The 22,762-nt window shown below is 46.5% G+C and overlaps 1 protein-coding gene across 3 annotated transcripts in view; it reads left to right on the top strand.

The window, feature by feature from the left end:
* The first annotated feature begins 329 nt into the window (after positions 1-329).
* Positions 330-22,762, top strand: part of LOC149366449 (uncharacterized) — a 66,765-nt gene continuing 44,332 nt past the window's right edge. For 2 of the 3 annotated variants that reach the window (XM_089550838.1, XM_089550824.1), the window contains exon 1: positions 330-486. In XM_089550838.1, coding sequence (XP_089406964.1) covers positions 435-486 — 52 coding nt within the window. In that variant the 5' untranslated portion in view covers positions 330-434. Of the gene's footprint in view, positions 487-20,964; positions 21,152-22,762 lie in introns of those variants that run through there. The other variant, XM_089550829.1, reaches the window with a different exon arrangement.

Genomic DNA, 22,762 nt, shown 5'->3' with positions numbered 1-22,762 from the left:
ACTGACACCGCGTAGCTCGTATTCTTCCGCCCGCGAATATACATTTCGGTTTGAGCCACTGCGTTGAGATCACAGGTGCTACAGTGTCTAGGCTTTGCTACACGGAGGCTTAAGGATTGTTTAAATCCCATTCATGTTTCTTGAAAACATTGTTTATTAAAAGACCGCGCACACCCTAAAATGAACCATAAAAGCCATAAACAGCTTACGAAGCTGAGCCATAATGCGCTGCTAGCGCCATCCAGTGGCATCGAGAAAACACAAAGCGGAACAAACGGGGCGCCTGCCGCCCGATGACGCCACCATCGCGGGGGCGTTGTTTCGGGGCCGTCCCATGCGTCGCGCGCCCGCTTAGCCGCACGCGCAACAAGTCCGCCGCTGGCGACGAAGAAGACGCCCCCCGCGAGTCTACCTGCAGGATCAGCAACAGAACCATGGCCGTAGTCCTGGAGCCCTGGTCGAGCCGCCGAGCGGAACGCCTGTGGGGTGAGCACCACGCCGCTTGCAGGCAGCAGCCGCCACCGCGTGCTCTTTCATTGGCAGGCGCGCGCGCGCGCGCATGACGGTCAAATTTGTCTTCGTCAGTGCATGCGCTTGCATCATCTGCTCTCATTTCCCGGGCTTCACGTGGTGCTGGATGCGAATCTTCTGTATGGAAATTCGCTGCGAGCCAGCGCACGCGTATGAATTTCCGGCAACTTGAGTGGGCGCCCTGTCAGCGGACTCGCGCAGATTGGACGTTTCTCGTTTGCGCATCGCATGACAGCTCCCGGCGGCGCGCATCGGGTTCACTGTGCGAGAAGGCCGTCCACTGCGCGGAAAGCCCGGCGGGTTTTCACGGATACTTGCACAGGAAACTGCAGAGCGTCGCCGATTAAGGGCTTTCCGTGCAGATCAGTGGGGCTGCATGCGTTCGGGATGGTTTATTTTGTCCAGTTTCCAAGAAGTCGCTATTGTGGTGGTAATTTCTTCCTTGGGTGCCGGAGGAGCCGACCAAGGTGAACCACTGCCACTGAATGGTGTAAATGTTCGATGATCTATTTCTACTTGTCGAATGAAAATGATGATCGAAGTTGCCCGGGCGTCGAGTTAACTTGCCGGGGTATGTGCGTATATATATATTACAAAGTCAGACGTGGTCTAAGAAAATTATCTCGCGACAGGAACATCACTGTATTCTTTCTCCACGTCCGACTCTTCGCAACCAAGCCCTGAGAACTTTCTCTCTTTATATATACACATGCATCCATGCGCGCGCGCACACACACACACACAGCAACACACACATTTGTACAGCAACGAAACTAATCGCAAGCTAAGAGACCTCCTTTCGTTATTACGCGTTCGCACTGTGAAGATGAGGCGGCTACGGACGATATAATATATACCTAGAAGGTATTATTCAGCACCGAACCATTTGTTCCTGTCGAACGTTTATATATAGTGTCCTCTATAACCTAAAAACGTTACAAATGAACATTACGGCAATTTTTTTTTTTCCATAGCTGAACTAAACTTCCACAAACCATTATACACATTTTCGCCTTTCGCTGAGTCGGTAGGTAGTGTTGCAGGCCCGGGCCCACCGATAATGAATGTACCAAACGCTCTCCACGCAAAAAATTACAAGGATCCACAATACAGCATCAAAATAAAACACAACTGTGTACTACTTCTATACGCTCATTAAATTTTTATACGATGGGTCCCAGCCCTATTATATCTTACATGGAAGTGTTTCCATAAATGTTTCTGAAAAATTTTGAATGCGTAATAGTCTTTTAATAATACAATCAGTGTTATATATACAATCAACGGCGGAAACTACACAAGGAACGGCGAATTTCTTTAGGTTGAAAAGTATACGAACTTTTAAAAGAAGTTTGAAACCAGCAATTAAGTATGCATTTTGGGGCATTTATTATGCTTATCATATGAACGCTATATTATTGTGACCGTAACCTCAGGCCGCGGCGGTCGCATTTCCATGGAGGCGAAATGCTAGAGACCCGTGTACTATGCGATGTCAGTGCACGTTAAAGAACCCCAGGCGGTTGAAATTTCCGGAGCCCTCCACTACGGCGTCCCTCATAGCCTGAGTAACTTTGGGACTTCGAGCCCCATAAGCCCATCGACCATAACTTCATAATTTCTATGTTCCTCCTGAGTGTTCAACTAATCATTTCATTAAAAGTACCTAAAAAAGGATTTGGTCAATTAATTATATTAGCATATAGCCTTGCTAACACGCAACATTGCTGCTACTTACACGCCTGTACTACGTTCTGCTATCACATTTTTCTACCTGGGTGCATGATAATGTTTAGCAAGAATCAAAGCATGCACACTGGCAGCAAATGCGAGTATAAGGCTTCAAGAAATCAATGCGCCTGGCTGGTGACATCAGACCGTGCGGCCCACTTTAATGGGCTAACATTCTGCTACCGACCGCGAGGTTGCTGGTTCTATGTACTTACCTGCCCTGCGGCCACGAATTTCGATGCAGAAAACATTTTGCAACAACACTCACGTGCATTCTTGCGTTCGCCTCGATTTGCATTCCCACTTGTTTCAATACACGTAAACAACGTGTCGAAAGTTTTTTTCTGATGCCTTCACCACGGCGTCTTCCGTAATGCGCGACGCTATTCGGGCCTCTGAAACTAAGCAATTTTATTGCCTGACTCGAAGATGCGTCGACCTGCACCTTGGCAGCAGAAGCACCCTAAAGGTGTCTTCATGACTGTTGGCGTCATGGACTTTCCTTGAAGGACTAGAGGTATATCAACCACGAGAGCAACAAATATGCAAAGGGCGTTGCGAAGGGCTAGCACAGATGATCCAGGAGTCTTGGACACCGTCGTACGCGGTGTTATTTCCTGGTCTATTCTGCACTTTCTCACGTCTTCCACAATGGTGTCCTTGCTTCGCCTATTCCTCGCGTCCTCAGAGTCACCCCGAGCCTCCGCCAATTTTGCATCTCCGTATGCAAGTCACCTAGGTTCCGGAAAACGACGACAAGAATTTTAGGATAACACGTTATAGATCCAAGGCACACTTTTCTGCCTAGGCGCTGCGGTGGCTCAGTTGTTACGGCGTTCGGCTCCTGAGCTCTGGGTCGCGGGTTCGAATCCCGGCCGCAGCGTGTGCATTTCAAGGGGGCGAAGAGCAAAAAAATTGGAGGAGACATTTAAGCCCTGCCTGAAGGGTACGGCGCGATAGCGTAATGGGTTAATTCTCATGTATGTAGTATTGGTTATTCTCTACTTTACATTCATAGATCCTCCCCGCCGCGGTGGCTCAGTGGTTACGGCGCTCGGCTGCTGACCCGAAAGACGCGGGTTCGATCCCGGTCGCGGCGGCCGAATTTCGATGGAGGCGAAATTCTAGAGGCCCGTGTACTGTGCGATGTCAGTGCACGTTAAAGAACCCTAGGGGTCAAAATTTCCGGAGCCCTTCACTACGGCGTCCCTCATAGCCTGAGTCGCTTTGGGACGTTAAACCCCAATAAACAAACCATTTATAGATCCCTGGGAGTTCTCACGCCACTCCTGTCTCAGTGGTGCAGCGGTTAAGCGATGCGCCACTGCCCTGGGATATGGCAGGTGCTGCCATCTGTGGGCCTTGCGCTGAGCGACCAATCATTAATCTAACTGCTACATGCCATGGTGGACAGTTTGCTCATAATGCGGTGGGCAGGTTGGGATGACGTCACAAGGTCACGTGACCCAGGTGGTCCACCTGCCTCCTAAGTTGCTCTTCTGGGGATTTTTCGTGGATTTTTCGCTTACGGTCAACGACGACGCCGACGCCGGATTTTCTGTGACACGAGCTGCTTATCGCTATTGCGTTAAAAGCGCCCGTGTGCTGTGTGACGTGAGTGTGCGTTAAAGAACCCCGCGTACGTGGTCGAAGTTAAATCCCGTCCCCTTCAGTAAGGTCCACGTGTAGTAAGGTCCAGGTGTCCACCGATAAGGAGGGGGAGCGAACTTTTATTTGTCATGAGACAAAAATGGCAGGGGTTAGGGAAAAGGCTTAGGCAGATTGTGGTCACTCTCGACAGCGCTAGGTGGTTTGAAGTCCATGCTTCATTGCGACCTCCACCCAGAAGTTAGACAGTTACTGCGGGCTTTCCTCACAACCAATTACTTCTTGCCTTACGGCTAGGAAAACTCGAGAGTTTCAACAGAAACACAAAGCACCAGGTAGCACTAGCACTAGGTAGCGCTGTGAGCACTAGGTAGTACTTACGTATTGTGTCCTCTACACCACCGATGATTTTTCACATCTCCATACAAATCAGCGCAGAAATTTTTCATACATACCTTGTGCTTGGCGCATGATGGCCTTAGTCGCCTATGTGCCATAAAACACAACAAACAAACAAACAGAAACATAAAAACATTTTCTCTGGTCTCAGAACTATACAGTAATAATTGCAATACCGAATTACATTATTGTAGTTAATAGTACTGGGTCGGATCCGGCTTATCGTAAAGTTGTTTAGTGCGGGTATTTTTTGCTGTCATTCACCCCGACGTCGAGACAACCTTCTGTACGATGAAGTGGCGCGTGTCACGCACCCAGGCGGAAAAAAACGCAAAACGGTTCGCGTGAAGACTGGATTGCTCCACTGCGAAATTTCGAAGACCCCGCGCTGTGCGGGAACGGCCTCAGTATATCCTTCATGCACCGCGGGAGGACGCGGCGCGAGAAGCGTGTAGTTGCGTAACCGCGCCGATCGTGCAACGCAGACAACGCCACTCGGGCGTCCTCGACATGTCCGAGCGAGGCCTCATGGCAAAACGCCGGCTGCTGCCGAGCGTTTTACGAAAGCCGGCATACATTTCGGCCGCACGCATGGTAAAGCGGAGGAACGAGGAAACGTTTTGCGAAGTCTCGCCCTGAGTTTTAATTGAGTACGTTTTGTACTACCTATGGTCGTCAATCTCTAGATGCCGGAACTGTGAGATCCAGCCGGTCGTGATGCGCGGCAGATACACTGTTGCAATCAGTTAAAGGACAGATATAGATAATGCGTAATATAGATAATAATATAGATATAGATAATATAGATAATGGAACCTGCTGCCCAATGAAGTGTTTGAGAGCGAGAATTTCCAGGCCACAGTTGACAATGCAATAATCTGATTATGCTGTTCTCAGTGTTGGTTCTGCGTCTCGGGTGTGATGCTGTTTTTCTTTATTGACATTTTTCTGTAACTTTTTTTCTGTTTTCTTCTCTTTTACTATATTGAATTTTACTGTTATGTACTTACTCCCCCTACAATAATGCCTCTCAAGGCGCTGTAGGTACCTTGAATAAATAAATAAATAAATAAATAAAATACGCAGTCTTTGTCAATAGTAGCCAGGCTCCATGGTTCGCTTGTCATTCGTATAACAGAGCCCTCACGGCTTCCCTGAAGATCAAAAAGTTCTTTGAAGGTGAAAACACGGGTTCTTCTTCCCATACAGAGATTCAGAGCTTGAGGGCTGACATAATAGCTTTAATATATGTATACGACTGTATACGACTGAGAAGAAAAACGTGCAACCTGGTTACTTTTGACAAAGAGTGTACCTTAACAGGTCCCGTCAAGGTCTCTTTACCCTTCGCAATTAAAATACTTCATCACAACTTTTCCGTAGGTCGCGCATGCTTTTTTTTCGCATATTTTTTTTTTACATTCTTCTTGCGTGTTGCCCACTGACATGCATTCGCTTTGAGACCGCTGCAGCAGTTATTTGTACGGTCTTTTGGTCGGTCATTCGTGTAGTCGTAACTTGATAAAGTATTCCAGTAACGCGTCTCTAAGTTAGTTTTATGAGGCGAGATTGTATGCCTTATAATGGGTGCACACGTCGTGCAAATACTTTTGAATCAATCACTAAATCAGTTAATCTTTATTTCATGTACTCAGGAGCAGCGGCCTTCGCACTGGTAGACTTTCAATAGTAATGATTTGATTAAGTAATGTTAAGGCACACCATGGCTTGCTGGGCAAAATCCGGCAATGGCTCCAATCAGGCAGTGATTATACACGCATAAATAAAGGGTGCACCAACTGTTAAAACGCGCGAATTTCGGTTGAAACAATATGCAAAGTGCTGAAGTTATCATCGTCGGCGTAACCTGCAATGTATATGTCTTATGCTCGTTCGTTTGTTCTTTCGATTGCGAAGAACACATCGTAAGTTGAAAGACACCGCTGGCAAAATGAACCGCATGCAGGAAAACCTAAACGGGCGCTGCCTTCGGCAGGTGAAATACTACTCAACGAGCTGTAATATTTGGCGCTGCATCTCGCTTCTGGTGAGGTGACGCCACCCACTGACTTCATTTTACTGCCTTGAAATCACGTAACATTAGAATAATGTTAAAAAATGTTATATATGTTTCAGTGATATTACGTGCAGCATGTTAACGCTAAATTAAAGCTATAAATCAACATATAACGTTATAAGCTATGAAGAAAACATTAGTTTAACGTTGTAAATAAACATTGTTTCAATGTAGTCTTCTAAATGTTGCTATAATGCTATATACGGGTATATCTATGGTACAACGTTACAAATATATTTCAAGCACTTGTTCCCAGTGCGTTTTCCACTGCTCATAGAGTAAAGATGTTTTTCAACTATCAGTACTTTGCAGCCACGTCTCTTACACTCGCCATAGACTGCATACACAGCCCCTTTATTTTGTTAGAAAACTGTTCATCACCCATTAGCCACTATCAATCATGGGAAACTCCTTAGTAATAGATATATAAGCTCGACTCCATGGTATCCGTTCGGAGGTGAGTGAATTCGAGTTGTGTGCTGTCACAACAGGCGGGCCTACAGACTTTTGCAGGGCTGCTTCACCATTATCTATACCGCAGCAGCGGCCAAGTGGTTGAATATCTGCCTCGCATGCCGGAGGTTCGGGGTTCGATCCGCAGTGCCGCCGGGTATCCACCGGTGGTACAATGGGTGCAAGCTTTTGGTACTCGGCCTGTTTAGGGTAAAATACTTGGGTAATTGGTCGTTGACCCCGCCTTGAGTAGTCTAAAACACCTTGTGCCAGGCACTCTTTGGCCACAGATGCCCTTGCGCCATGAAAATTCGTCATCATCATCGTCAGCTTCACCATTTTCGAAAATATAACATTTATGTTACACTTGTGTTGTTTGAATGTTCGTCAATGTTACAAGGTTATTCGAACCTTTATCTGTAACGTTACAAAAATGTTAGAGAAAAAGAACATTAAGAATATTGAAATAACTAACATTTCACCAAAACAAAACGCAACATTATAGTAATATGTTTCCGTGCTACCTGGGTAAGCCACGTTGTCACTGCGGTAACCAGACAGACTGTTGCCGCGCCTTTTCATTTGTCAGTAACCTCTGTCCGCAGTCTTGGCAAGCGCTGAGGCAACACTGTTCATCTGTTGTTCGCCTATGGTCCCACATCATTCAGTGAATATAAGACCAGTGGCTGCAGTTTCCAAGCGTTCCATACAACTGTTTTAGCTGTCTATAGAAGAGTATATCCGCCTGAAAATACAGCTATTCATGTCCATAGGAAAGGTTTATAGCTATTCGTACCAGTTACCTATAGCCGGCCATCGAACATTTTAAGGCGAAAGCCTTTAACGGCTCATTCTCCCGTCCGTCCGTCCGGCGTTACATCCAGCGCCTGGGGTGACTCATCGACGAGCGCAGCTTACGTCATCAAACGGATGACGGGCGTCCACCGAGATATGCGAGACAGTTACTGCGTAATTTCCTTTCCTCAAATGCAATTTTCGTTTTCTTCGTTACGGCCCCTCTTTCTTTTTCTTCTTTGACTCCCACTTCCTCCCTTCCTCTACAAACGGATGACGGGTGTCCACCGATACGTGAGACCATAGAGTTTCTTACTACTACTAATAGTAAGAAACTCTATGCGTGAGACAGTTACTGTGCAGTTTCCTTTCCTCAAATGCAATTTTCATTTTCTTCATTAGGGCTCCTCTTTCTTCTTTCACTTCCACTTCCTCCCTTCCTCTACGGTGCGGTTCGGGTGTTCGCCGAGATGACAAAGAATTACCACGGCCGCTCGATCTCCCTCGTGGAATTACTGTGCCATTTCCGTTCTTCAAAAAGCGTTGCGTTCAACCCCAGCTCAAGTGCTTCCAGCTGCGATAGCAGATGCCGGGGCAGCAAGCATTCTTTTACCTCCCATATTAAATGTACCAATAAAGAACCACTACTACTACTACTTCAAAGGTGTTCCCAACAGGCAAGGCATCACGCCGAACGGGTGGTGGCGTTCCGTGGACTCCCTAGCAGCGCTACAACACGTTGTCACGTTCCACTCCTAAAGGCGAAGCTTAAGCGTCATTAATTACCAGTTAATTAGTATTTGTATGGAAAGGGGTAGAATTTCAAGGGGAATGTCTGGGCCTTGCTACATGGTGGCCATCGGGGTTCGGACACTCCCGGTTTACTGTGTCGGCTCCAGCGCGTTTCATCCGTCTTGCAATTTGTACGCAGAAGAGCCTAGGTTGCGGGTTTGGTTTGGTTTGGTTTATGGGGTTTAAAGTCCCAAAACGAATCAGGCTATGAGGGACGCCGTAGTGGAGGGCTCCGGAAATTTCGACCACCTGGGGTTCTTTAACGTGCACTGACATCGCACAGTACACGGCCTCCAGAATTTCACCTCCATAGAAATTCGACCACCGCGGCCGGGATCTAACCCGCGTCTTTCGGGTCAGTAGCCGAGCACCATAACCACTGAGCCACCACAGCGGGCTGTATAGGTTGCGGGTGAATTGCGAGATAAGAAATACGGGCAGTAGCATCTCGAAAACTCTAAGGCCACCTCAGATGTGACCGCCAGGCATGGCCGAGCCCGACGTTGTAATGTATTCATATTTCTTGTTGCACAAAGGCGAGGGTCAGGCAGAAAGTACTGTCCTAGTTTCACTGTCGGTCACAACCCCTGATAGAGCTCACTGACTCTGTGCAGCGATATATAACTATGTACTTTTCTCTGCGATATATGGCTGCGAAAGATAAGTACGTGCTGCGGGTCCAGCGAGCAATATATTGAAGCGAACGACAAGAGCTTGCTGCCTGTCTGTCGTGCAATATATCGGCATATTGCCCCCGCGATTCCGATACCGCGATGTCCGTAAGCTCCTTGAACCCTTGGCATATAGGCAGTACTCCAATCACTTGGAGGACTCTGATATACGGCGCGGCGCGTTTCGGGCACCTATCGACGCCGACAATAATCAGGCTTCAGAGGAGGAGGAGAAGGAACAACGTTAATTAAAAAGAACAAAAGGTCCTCAAGGGGTGGGCTCCTACTTGTCCAGTAGTACTCGGGCCTGTGCCTCAAGGAGAGCTCTGTCGGAGTGAAGGGGCTTGGTTTAAAAGTTTCCGAGCCGAATGAGTGACCGTGAACAACAATTCTTGCAAATATAAGCATTCCATCGCAACTTCTATACCCATGACAAGAATAACTTGTTTTTTTTTTTAATGCAGGAGCGCTTTCTAGGGCCTCCATTAAACTTATTTTATCTGCCGCGGTAGCTCAGTGGTTAGAGCGCTCGGCTACTGAGCCGGAGTACCCAGGTTCGAAGCCGGCCGCGGCGTCCCCGTTTCGGTGGAGGTGAAACGAAAAAGGCGTCCGTTTTCTGTGCTATGTCAGTGGTCGAAGTTATTATCCAGAGCCCTCCACTACAGTAAATCTTTCTCTTTTTCTTCTTTCACTTCCAGCCTCCTCCCTTCGCTCACGGCGCGGTTGAGGTATCCACAGAGAAATGCGACAGCAAGCGCTTCTTTCATTACCTAATAACCAATCAATCAAACTTATTTGCCTCCGCACTTCGCGTCAATGGATGCATTTATTGGGGCGGGCCAAGTAAGCTTGCTGTCTCAGCACTCACTTTCTGACTCTGCACAACGGCACTTGTAACGCGATAAGCTTAAGGAGCTCGTGTCGCAGGAAATCCACCGCTGTTGTCGTCGTCGTTCACCGTGAGCGAAAAAGCCTAGAAAAATACCCAGAGAAGCAGCCCAGAAGGCAGATGGGCCACCTAAGTGACGTGACCTTGTGGCGTCATCACAACCTGTCCCCCGGATTGTGAGCAAAGTGCGCACCGTGGCAGCTAGCAGGTAAATTAATGATTGGTTGTCATGGGTTGCTCGAGAGGAGCAACCTAGTTTCTTAATTTCGCCAGTGTGAGTCAACGCTCTTTCTGTAACCGCCGCGGTGGCTCAGTGGTTATGGTGCTCGGCTGCTGACCCGAAGGACGCGGGTTCGATCCCGGCCGCGGCGGTGGAATTTCTTTGGAGGAGAAATTCTAGAGGCCCGTGTACTGTGCGATGTCAGTGCACGTTAAAGAACCCCAGGTGGTCGAAATTTCCGGAGCCCTTCACTACGGCGTCTCACATAGCCTGAGTCGCTTTGGAACGTTAAACCCCACAAACTAAACTAAACTAAGCTCTTTCTGTAAAGTATTTAAATTCGCTAGCTACCCACCTGTTATCGTCCAGTTTGCTCATGCGTTCATTAGATAAAAGTTTACTCTGACCCTGTATACTGTCTCTTTTGTGATTTTGCCGTAGGCACCTACTGCTTCAAACACCTCTCTAATTTATTTCTGGTTTCAAATGAACTTCTGCCCTTAGGCACAAAACCGCACTCCCATAAGTAAGCCATTGCACCATTATTACTAAAAAAAAACTACAGATAATGTTTACTACATTTCAATCGGTCCGAATGCACGCATTTGTGGTAAGTACAAGAGGCCGATGAGCGGGCAGTGCCGCTGGCAGTGCTCGCGCTAGGCCAGCTGCGAACAGGCAGGAGAACAGACAACGGGCATATTTGCTCGGGGTTGATACCTATCGGATTAGTAGGCATTAATATATCTCACTACTTCATACTTGTAGCTTGCGATGAGTGCTTCTCGTTCTTTGCGACGAGCGATTAGTTTTTTGCACCTGTCTCCGCGCTCGCCGCGATGAGGCGCCCGCATCCCAAACTACAAGTGCGACGGTCGGTATCCTTTCATCTCGGCTGCGATGACCGGACATGGATAAGATAAGAGACTATGGTTGGAGTTTACAACAGACCCTGGCCGATCCCCCACAGTGGGTGTGTGCTATTTCAACCGAGGCCATCAACAACAATATTTTTATTTTATTTATTTATTTTATTTAGAACATACTGCAGGCCTACAGTAGGCCCAAACAGGAGGGGCGAATACATAATATATGCAAAAAATAACAGGTTTAGCAAAATTGAAAAATGTTAAATACAAGTTGTTACACAAAATACAGCAATAAATACAAGGCTCAGATGCAAAATACAAAAAGTGAACGTAGAAATAAATGGCACTCAAATTAAATGCTGTGAAGAAAACATTGAGTCAAAAGAATCAGCTCTGGTTAAGAGATCTGGCGGACACCTGTTCCACTCCTCAATGGTGCGTGGAAAAAATGAGTATTTAAAGGCGTTAATCCTAGCACTGTAAGGGGTTAATGATTGTGTATGATGATTTCGTGTTTGGCGCGTAGTGTTAGGTTTAAGGAAGGGGTCTGCATTCATAGACAGTTTATGGTTTTTTTAGTAAGAAAAGTAGTTTCAGTCTTTGAATTTTCCGGCGCAGCTGTAATGTTTCAATACCGTGAGTTCGCATGAGGGTCGTTGGTGAGTCAGTTACACGATACTTTGAAAAAATAAAACGGACGGCTTTGCGTTGAATCATTTCAAGGGCCTCGATGTTACGTTTAGTGTAGGGATCCCAGATGGTGCACGCATATTCTAGTGATGGTCTTATTATTGAAAAGTAGGTTAATTTTTTAAGTTCAGGTGGGGCAAGTTTTAGTTTATGTCTAAGAAAGCAGAGTTTACGAAAGGCTGAGGAGCATACGTTTGATACATGTTTATTCCAGCTAAGGTTTTTCGTTATTGTAACTCCTAGATACTTGTACTCGCTGACTTCGGTCGGAAGGTGAGATGAAATATTGTAAGGAAATGAGAAGGAAGCCTTTTTGTTAGTTATCGTCATGTATACTGATTTCTCTAAATTTAGCTTCATCTCCCATTTATTACACCATGTATGTATGTTCTGAAGATTGGAGTTTAGTAAAACTTGATCATCTTGGCAAGTAATTTGGTGAAATAAAACGCAGTCATCTGCAAATAATCTAATTTGAACAGAGGTAGTTATAACGTTAATAATGTCATTGATATATATCAAAAAGAGGAGAGGTCCGAGGACGCTTCCCTGTGGGACGCCTGAAGTGACCGGCAGGTGGTTTGAATAGCAATCATCAATACAAACAAATTGTGTGCGGTGAGAAAGGTATGAGGAAATCCAACGAATTATGAAATTAGGAAGACCAATAAGTTCAAGTTTGTAAATTAGTTTGGCATGAGAAATAACATCAAAGGCTTTGCTGAAGTCTAAAAAAATAACATCCATTTGACCAGCGCTATTTAGTACACTTGCAAAAGTATGAATGACAGAAGTTAGCTGAGTGACAGTGGAAAAGCTTTTTCGAAACCCGTGCTGATGGGGGGTAAGTACCTTGTTATTCTGTTAGGCCCGTGTGCTGTGCGATGTCAGTGCACGTTAAAGAACCCCAGGTGATCGAAATTTCCGGAGCCCTTCACTACGGCGTCCTTCATAGCCTGAGTCGCTTTGGGACGTTAAACCCTAATAAACCAAACCTTTTCTGGCGATCAGTGCTTGATTGCGCCAAATAATGGAGCCCAGGAAGCTGTCATTGAACGTCTAGTCCATGTTCCTCCACACTTGCGGCAGCTTTTCAACTTGCCGCTTTGCAATTCTGGCTTTTTTGTACCTCCCACGATGCGCGACCCTCATACAAACATTATCACTTGAAATAATTTCAGTAGTCCAGCTTGGCCACTCCATGAGGTCCACCGTACTTTTCTTCATCCAGTTGTTCAAAAGCGTCGAAGAGTGCTTCGTGTCGTAATCCTCTTGAAACACATATCCAAATTCCAGATTCTTGCGTGCCTGTGGAAGCATAACCTTTTCAAGAATGCCATCAACTACCTTTTCGCTCACGGCACCTCGAATTAAGTCAAGGAGACAAACTTCACGAGCAGAGAAGCAGCCTTCCCTTATAAAAAATGGCCTATAGGCAGTCTATAGACTTCTTATAGATTGTATTGCCTTTCTATGGATATTTATTTTTGTCTACTGATAGTCTATTGACTAGTTTGGTTTGGTTTGGTTGGTGGGGTATAACGTCCCAAAGCGACTAAGGCTATGAGAGACGCCGTAGTGGAGGGCTCCGGAAATTTCGACCACCTGGGGTTCTTTAACGTGCACTGACATCGCACAGTACACGGGCCTCTAGAATTTCTCCTCCAAAGAAATTCAACCGCGTGGCCGGGATTGAACCCGCGTCTTTTGGGTCAGCAGCCGAGCACCATAACCACTGAGCCACCGCGGCGGCTTCTCTCTTGACTAGTCTACTAAAAGTGCAGGGCCATAAATCTATAGATTGCCTAAAGACTGTCTATAGCATTTGCATTGCCTTTGAACTGCTGTCTAGGAATTTTCTATAGTTTATAATAGTCTTTATAGACATAAGTGAATGGACAGTCTATACAGACTGTCTAAAAGATTTTGTAAGGACCGTGCCATTGTGGCCCCGCCTATATGGTTTAGCGTTGGAGGTTTATAACTAGGTCCATATAAATTGCCTTTGGGGCGACGTATACAACGAATCCCATCATTCCCACTCGACAAGAACTTCGATTCGTCTAATGTAATCACTTTTCTCCATTCGCAATGTATCCACACCGGATGTTCCTTTACCTGCATCATCCTTCAAATCCAATTCTTTTCATAGATGTGCAGGGTGGGAGCTCGGGTCCTGTTAAGTTCAGCACATTGCACATAACGTCTCACGGTACATAGAGTTGCGGGATAGCCTGATGAAAGGACCAAATTTCCGGAAATGACGATAACAGCCGGTCTAGAGTTTTTTTTTTTTTTTTTTAGGCTCGCGCGAAGAATGTCTTTCTTGACACTTTGGTCGGCCGGTCGGTCTGGCGTGTCTCCTACGAAGACCGAAAACCAAAGCTCGAAGCTCCTCTGAACACACATCTCTTCAAAACTTGGGAAGGCATGGTCTGCACTACTCCGAAATCCAGTGAAAGCTGATGGTATCTCATTCTATAGTTGTGGCTTAAGGTTGTTACCATTTGAACAGTCTTGATGTCGTTATGTTAACCGCACCACTGCTTACAAAAATATGTAGTAACATATGTAACCGCAAAATCTCACCTGAAAGTGACGGCTGGTTAATAATTATTTAGAACAGACGGAAAGTTAATTTTTCGTAAATATGAAAAATGACCTCAACGCAAACAGTTACGCCATCAACAAATCCTGACGGAAGGAGGGGGCATTATTGCATCATATTATATTCAGAAATTGCAAAAAAGGTATTATATATCCGTGATATTTTGAATCATTGAATGTATACAAAAAAATTGAAAATATCCTATCGTTTTTTTTAGTAGTATATATGTATAATGCGTATAACTAACCCCTTCGAAAAAATTCCTCGCATCGAACACCCACCACCACATTCTGTTACTTCAAGGAATCTTGCCTGTGTATGAAATCTGGTCCCGAACGCTGCAGTGTTTTAGCTGAGTGGGACACTGATACCGAGCTGTTATCTATCAACGGCGTAACGTTCGTCACATTGCTCTGCTGGAATTGCCTGTGTGTCCAGCGGTGTTTGATTGTATACTTCAGAGGGAGCAGATAAGAGGTCGATTGTGAAAAGCCGCGTTCGATCAGGTGGCCCGCTTTGTTGTGCTTATCTCTCCTGGAGAACTCGGTCCTGATAGGGGGCCAGTTCTGCCCGCAATGTTTGTTTCCGAACCTCTCTCGCGGTCTCCGAGGGCAGAAAGTGCTAGATTGGCTGCCAAAGCGGAACTAGAGCCAAGTATAAAAAAAGAAAAGAGGAGATAAGCACTCGCGATATAAGAGATAAGGCCTCATTTAGCTCGATAAAATTAGCGTCTGGGCGAGAGCTGGCATCACTGTAAGCGCGTGGTGTGGTGCATCAGTCAGTGCATTATGAAAGTGTTCCAGTCATGCGAGTTCGTGTACCGGAAACGTATAACCTTTTAGCCTGCTACAGTAGGTCCGTTTCTGGAGAGGACGTCTACAGCAGGGTTTAGGGCAAAAAAAAAAGTGCTCTGACGCGTATACTCATTCAGTATGTAAGTACGCTTTAACGAGCAGTGGAGAAGACCACAAAAATCATTGTGGTTTGGTTTATGGAGTTTAACGTCCCAAAGCGACTCAGGCTATAAGGGACGCCGTAGTGAAGGGCTCCGGAAATTTCGACCGCCTGGGGTTCTTTAACTTGCACTAGCATCGCACAGTGCACGGGCCTCTAGAATTTCGCCTCCATCGAAATTCGACCGCTGCGGTCGCGATCGAACCCGCGTCTTTCGGGTCAGCAGCCGAGCACTGTAACCACTGAGCCACCGCGGCGGCAGAAGTAATTTTTAATGAGGGAGTAATTACTCATCACCATCCACCCAAGCGCAGCCATACGGCTACAGCCGAAAGCTGTAGAGCGTCCACAGAAACCTCGAAAGTTGAAGAAAAATTCTGGTTTGGGGTTCGAACCCCGGACCTGGACGAATTTTTCTTTAACTACGAAGTTTCTGAGTAATCTGTATAGCTTTCCTTTGTAGCCGTATGGCTGCTCTTAGGTGGATGCCAATCAGTAATTACTACCTTATTACAATAACTGTTTCATTGGTGATTACGGTTTCCTATACCCAGCTACAACATGCGTCTGCAATGAAGCCCCGCCCACATCCACGACCTACACACATTGTTGCTAGCAGGCCAGGATGTCAGCTGTTAAAAGCTTTTCTATTCATCAACGTCAGTCAAAAATAAAACACGTGATATGAAATTCCGAGGGCAATTATTTTTATACTTCTGAGTTTTGGTAGAGTGGCATTAAAATTTTTACTGTTGTGGTTGGTTAGCGAAATAAAACTGAACCTTGCGGCACACGGGGTGTTGTTACTACGCTGTTACCAACAGCTTTTTTTTTTTTACTGATATAAGCTGTATCCTACTGAAACAATTAAATTTATGGTTTGTGGCGTTCAACGTCCTAAAGCAACGCAAGCTGAAGGACGCCGTAGCAGAAAACTCCGGATAATTTCGACCTCCTCGGGTTCTTTAATGCATACGTACACTGTACCGCACAGTACACGCGCCCCGAGCATTTCGCCTTCATCGAAATGCGGCTGGGATCGAACCCGCGTCTTTCGGTTCAGCAGGCGATCACGATAACCACTGAGCCACCGCGGCGGCTTAACCAAATTTATACACCAGCAATTAATAAAAGTCGGCTCGTGTTCCTTATTGACAACAAATGGCAGCTTAGATCGCTTGATGATGGTGGCAGTCAAATTATTCACTCCTCGAATATATTCGAAGGATTCCCATATTTTGTTTCATTATACGTTGCCTAATGATAGGACGCGGACTTTCTTACCATTAGAGATTCGGCCTATTAGAGATAACTCTCCGAGACCCACCTGAACGCCGCACGATCCTATACCTTCGGTTGACGTCGATCGATCGGGGCAGCATTCAAATGATTACGCGTCCTCGCGGTTGGGGAAAACTAGGACGGTGAAAAGCAAAAGCTGCGCGCTTGCACTGGACCACGGAGCCTAGAAACACCGTCGCATTCAGTGATCGAAGGGCCTTTTATGACGTGACCAAACGTAATTGCTTCCAGTTCATCGGAGCATACGATTACGCGCAATCAGTGCACGTTGCACGCAAAGCCTGACGCAGAAAACTACGCTTAGCGCTGTGGAACCGATGCGGCTATAGAGGCAGTCACATGCATGATCGCCGCTACACGCTTTCGGCGAAGACGAAAGGTGCACAAATGGTTGTCACTTTCTCGTACAGGGGCAAAACGTTTCGCTTGTCTAGAACTTGTTCTGAGCGTGTTTCGCATTGAACACGCGGTATCTAGCGAGAACATTCGGTTAAAGCCGCCGCGGTGGCTCAGTGGTTATGGCGCTCGGCTGCTGACCCGAAAGACACGGGTTCGATCCCGGCCGCGGCGGGCGAATTTCGATGGAGGCGAAATTCTAGAGGCCCGTGTACACGGTGCGATGCCAATGCATGGTAAAGAACCGCAGGTGGTCGAAATTTCCGGAGCCCTTCACTACGGCGTCCCTCGTAGCCTGAGTCGCTCTGGGATGTTAGACCCCCCTAAACGAACACTCGGTTGAAAATGGTTTGGATGTAATCGTGTGCAGTTAAGCTCGTCAGATTTCATCGTCAATTTTTTTTTCCTTCCTGGTGGCAGCGGCTTCAGGAGGTGCGGAACACAGAGTTAGTCTAGACATGCGTTTTCCCTCTGTATTAGTACTTTTCATGTATTGTTGGGAGCTCCATGTGATGTTTTCTTTGGTGTAAAATCGTATATTGCCTCTATACACACCCTCAGCGGAGGCTCAGTGGGTTTGGTGGTCGGATGCTCATCCCAATGCCGCGGAATTAAATCCAGGCCTCGGCGACCACATCCACATTTAGATAGAGGAGAAACGCTAAAATACCCCGCTTGCTGGGTGGTGTCAGGGCTCGTTAAAGATTCCTAGGTGTTCTAAATCAATCCGAAACCCTCAACTACGGCGTCCCTGATAGGCCACGTGTCGCTTCGGATCTTTGAACACCACAGAACTAACAATTAGTCCCTTAGGCGGTAACAGCTAATCGATCATCAGTGGCTTAGCCTCCCCAAGGAGTAGCGGTGCGTTACTGGTTATTTATTTCGTTTACCCTCAGGGCCAGAGGTATTATAGAGGGGTTTGGTTACATAAATTTAAACAACGTACAGTCAACCTGACTATATTCATTTTAAATTACTTTTGCACATACTCGTACATGTACACTTTCCACACTGTAGTCTCGAGCTGTTTATAGTGACAAGACATTAAATTCTACATATTTTCTTGTATTTAATCCTTGAATTTTTCTTTTGCGTTGTGTATATGTGTGTGGTTTTTCTTTTCTGACTCGTTCTATTCTTTCTACCTTTTCCGTCAATGTTAACGATCTCAACATGAATTATACGCTAGCTACATCGAACACCTGAATTCCTAATTTTAAATAAACACTTACTATTGATATTCTACTACGACTACGACGAAGTGCAGTCATTTGTACGCAGCCGGTAAGCGCAGGCGGGTCCTTGAGTTGGTATATTAGCTCTATGCTTGAGGCTTGTTCCTGAAACGCTTGTCGCTCCTGGCGGAACCAGGATGAACCCGAGCATGGTTGCCAGCATATATATCTATAAACTACCTGCTTTTTTTCAGAAAATTTGAAAAGGATGTAGCACTGGACCATACGTTAATTTAGGTACTCAATATCTTCAGTAGATAATTTGAAATTTTATTTTTTGCTAATTACTGAGATATTTCGAACATTCGACATTGGAAAAAATTTCGAACGTTGTCGCGATTTGGTTTTCAAGGCAGCATTCACGTATCATCGCGAGCAAAAGTATGCGACCCCCGTTCCAAGTTCCGATCTCTGCCACTCTGAATGGGGGCGCTACCTGACAAAGCACTTCTGGCGTTGAGACAGGCCCACAGCACTGGTTTCAACACCAGAATTCCATTGTCAGATGGCGCCCCCACTCAGAGTGGCACAAGTCGGAACTTTGAGGGGGTGGGGGGGGAGGTTCTCTTACTTTTGCTCGCGATGGTACGTATTATTACCGGGTAAAGACATCGGTCGTACGTTTACTGCGGTGGGGCAGTACCACATTCATGAGTTTAGTGCGCCAAAAAGCGGCATATTATTTGAAGGCATTTTTTTTTTCTCCTACTTTGGTCCCCTAAGTCACAGGATTTTTACTTGTCGACGATACACCGTGGTATTTGAGGGATGCCACAATGAAGCGTTCCGGATATACTTCGACCAAACAGGGAGTTTTTTGAACGGGCTGCAAACAACATAATAGACAACTCTTCATCGATAAATCCCTTATGAAGGGTGTAAAATCGGAAAAATTCGCTAACAGCACACCTTTGTTCAAACGCCACAAACGTCGCGAGCGCCACCGCTCTGGCGCAAGATACGATTTCATCGCATTCCACCCGTCAAAATGGGCCAGTGGCCAATAGTGTTCGGCTGACTAGGCCAGGTCATGAGTTCCATTCCCACCGCAGCAGCCAAATTCACATAGGATCGAAATGTGGGAACGCCCTGTGGTGACGTTTCGGCTCCAGTCCAAGAGCTGCAGGCGGTGTACATTAATCCGGTTCCCTTCTTTGCGCGTCGCTTACAGCTTACAAGCTTCCATATGAATGAATGAATGAATGAATGAATGAATGAATGAATGAATGAATGAATGAGTGAATGAGTGAATGAATGAATGAATGAATGAATGAATGAATGAATGAATGAATGAATGAATGAATGAATGAATGAATGAACCAGTCAATCGTTTGCTCTGGCTAGTTGCTTTACTAAATAAAGTGTTCTGCTGAAACTGACGGGAAAATAACAAGAGGCCGATTACACGACTGGCCTGAATAAACAAAATGTTGACGAGTTCACATCTTACATTCTCTTTCACGCTTTCTTTAACAAAAAAAAAACGGCTTGCGTGCGTCTTTGCCCTTCGGCCCATCGAAATGGGGCCGCTGCCGCGTTGAGGGCACGGGAATCGCACCCACGACCTCGTTCTAGACAGCGGAGCCCCCGCAGAGCTAACGCGGCGGGTGACATTACTTGTTTTCCGCCCTCATATTCTCGGTGGCGAGCAGGCGCGAGCGGTGTGAATAGGAACACTTCGTTTACAATATTTTTTTACTGCACGAAGCTTTTAAAGGCCGCGTATTATGCGCTCAAAATGAAAACTTCTTGTAAAGCAAACAAGACCTATTCTTCTCACTCAATTCAGAAGCAGTCGTTGCCTCCATTTTAATCAAACATCATCTCGCATCAATCATCGCCGTAAAGTAGGTGTCACACTAAAGGGTGTCATACTTCTAAATTGTGACCATTGGTGTCAGAGGTGTCAGTCTTCATTCGAGACTTAACTTTTTTTTTTATTCATTCATTCCCATCACTTTCGCAGACGCAACTATTTTCAGTTGGCTTAACAATCCTGTATCTAACCTTTTTACCAAAGCGGCTTTACTTTTCTTTACCGCTGTCTTCACTGTGTTCCGTTTAATGAAATTTGAGTGTTCCTCAAGACGTTCAACTGGGCTAGTTGGTAAAGATTCATGGTGACACACAGCGCTTGTCTTGTGTCTTTCTTACTCTGGTTCCTTGTCTTTTTTGCGCTGTGTGTCACCATGAATAAAGTGTTCCGTTTCGTTCTTTTTCGACCCTTACGAACTGCTATGCAGTGCAGGGCTTTTGTCACTGAAATCACCGAGAACGGCAGCATCAGGCGCCTGACAGTATAACACGAGCCTGCAAGCGGGTCGCGCTGTGTGGAAGTCAGATATAGTGACACGATAAAATGCTGCTTGCATTTCCTGCGACTCCCACCTCTTCCGCAAAGCGGTGACGTCGTTCTGTCGGTGATATCCCCGATTTCCCAACCTTGCATCCGTCCGTTAAGTGTTCGCTGTGACGTTCCGAGCGTTTTATCACGCCGGCAGGCCGACTGAATGAGAGTGAACACTGATTTGAAGAGTCTGGACGCCTTGGTGTTCTCCACCATTTGATCCCGTGCTATCGGCTTCGTTAAGACCGGTTGTAACCTCATACGCTTGCGAAATCTGTTTACAGTCTCGAGGGTAGCAGCTTGGACCAGGTCGTGACGCATTTAATGACGCAGGATGTGAAGTGGGTTCTGACGAAGGTGGTGACTTCATTCATTACGCCAACGCAGGCGACGACAGACGAGAACCGGACAAGAAATCTTGTTCGCTCTCCTTCTGGCGTCGCAAGCTTCAAAGTATTTAATTTACTTTCGCTCCTAAAGCCACAAAGTGACTTTACTAACTTCTAGTGCGAATCTTTTTCCACGATAGCTGCCTATGTGGTACTTTTCCGAGGAGGGATGGCGCCACCTTCGGTGTCATGGTACGTATTTTCGAAGTTGCAACATAGCGGCGTAGTTAGAGCTTCTTTCGATCAGTCTGAGCGAATAGCCTACAACAAACGCTGAGGCCGGACTCCCATGCACACCCCCTCCACAACTTGCTAACCGTGTTGGCAGCCATTTTGGTAACGCCTCTTGTTAGCCAGCTGTGACTCTTCAGGCAGAATGCTCACTGTACTAAGCTGGAAACAGTCTTTTCACGCAATAATAACTGTCGCTATATGATGGCAGTGTCAGACAAGATTTTTTAAACGTTTTTTTATGTAGTGTGCATGGCCAGAAGCTCGAAAGTATTCTGTTTACACCAGTTCAATGACTGTTGAAGCCGTGAGTTGTTATTTTCGTGCCTGTTTTTTGTGGAAACTTTTTTGGTGTGTATGTGCAAAGTTAGCATGCACGACGTCCTGTCCGCGCCTGTGGGCGATCATATCGCTGCTGAAGACTCATATGCTGCCAATACACTCTTCTCCAAGGAAATAATGCTCCTGAAATATGTCTAAAGTGCGTTCTTTTTACATGGGCGGCGCCCCAATTACGTGTATCATGCGCAAAGCCCGTCCCACATGAGCGAAACTCCAGACCGGTCCCACTCTCTAGCCGTACCGTAACTCGCACCTAAGCCGTTTCCTTCATCTCGTGAAAACGGTTGTCCTAGTCGAGTATACTGTTACATGCGAGCAACGACGCTTATCTAACGTTGCAAAGCTTTATTCCGGCTCGGTCGGCCGGGAAGTCGTGAATACAACGAATACGCGCAACGCTCTGCCGCGCGCGCCTGTCCCTGCATGCATGCGGCGGCTTATTGCCTCTTGTACCGTTCCGCCCGAAGGCAGGTGAAGTCTACGGCAACGGTGTAACGTAGACAACGGTGACGAGAAAATATTAACTGGAGACATGCTGCTGTTTTCGTGTATCATGTCGTTCCAGTTATAACAACGCATTTGAACGCGATAACATTAGGGCTCCCGTTGTGCGGAAAATCTGGCGCCGTCGTCGACGTCGTCGTCGGCATCGTCGAAGTTGGGAGCGAAAAATCCCCGGAGAAGCAACCCAATTGGGTAGCGTAGGTCATGTGACCTTGTGTCGTCATCGCAACGTGCCCACTGTGGCAGGTGGCAGTTAAAATAATTACTGGTCGCGAGAAGTTGCTCGGGAAGAGCAACCTGGGTCGCACAAGCCCCACCGGTGGCAGCACCTGTCGTCGCAGGCCCATCGCTTAACCGTTGTACCACTGCGTCAGGAGCGGTATATGAGGGCGCCTAGGGATCTGTGATGTCCAGTTCCGCATAATGAGCGTTAACCCAGTAAAGCTATCGCTTCATACCCTTAGCGAAGCTTCATACCCTCCAATTTTTGAATTTGTTTCCTGATGTCTGCATGTACTGTAAGCACCCTCCGCGGTGGACCTGGCGCGGTGGCTCAGTGGTTAGAGCACTCGTTTACTGAGGTTTACTGAGGTTTACTGAGGTTTATGGTTATACTGCCATAGCTTGGGCCATACCACCATGTAGTTAAGTTCGGTTTGACCTCGTGAGTCATTGAAGGTCATTGTCGATGTACGCACTGTCTCAAATCAAATGTCTAGTTCAAAG

This window comes from Amblyomma mixtum, chromosome 1, assembly GCF_055824585.1.
Source record: "Amblyomma mixtum isolate Tamu chromosome 1, ASM5582458v1, whole genome shotgun sequence".
Classification (NCBI taxonomy): domain Eukaryota; kingdom Metazoa; phylum Arthropoda; class Arachnida; order Ixodida; family Ixodidae; genus Amblyomma; species Amblyomma mixtum.
The sequence above is the reverse complement of the archived record's forward strand: the minus strand, read 5'-3'. Positions and strand labels throughout refer to the sequence as shown.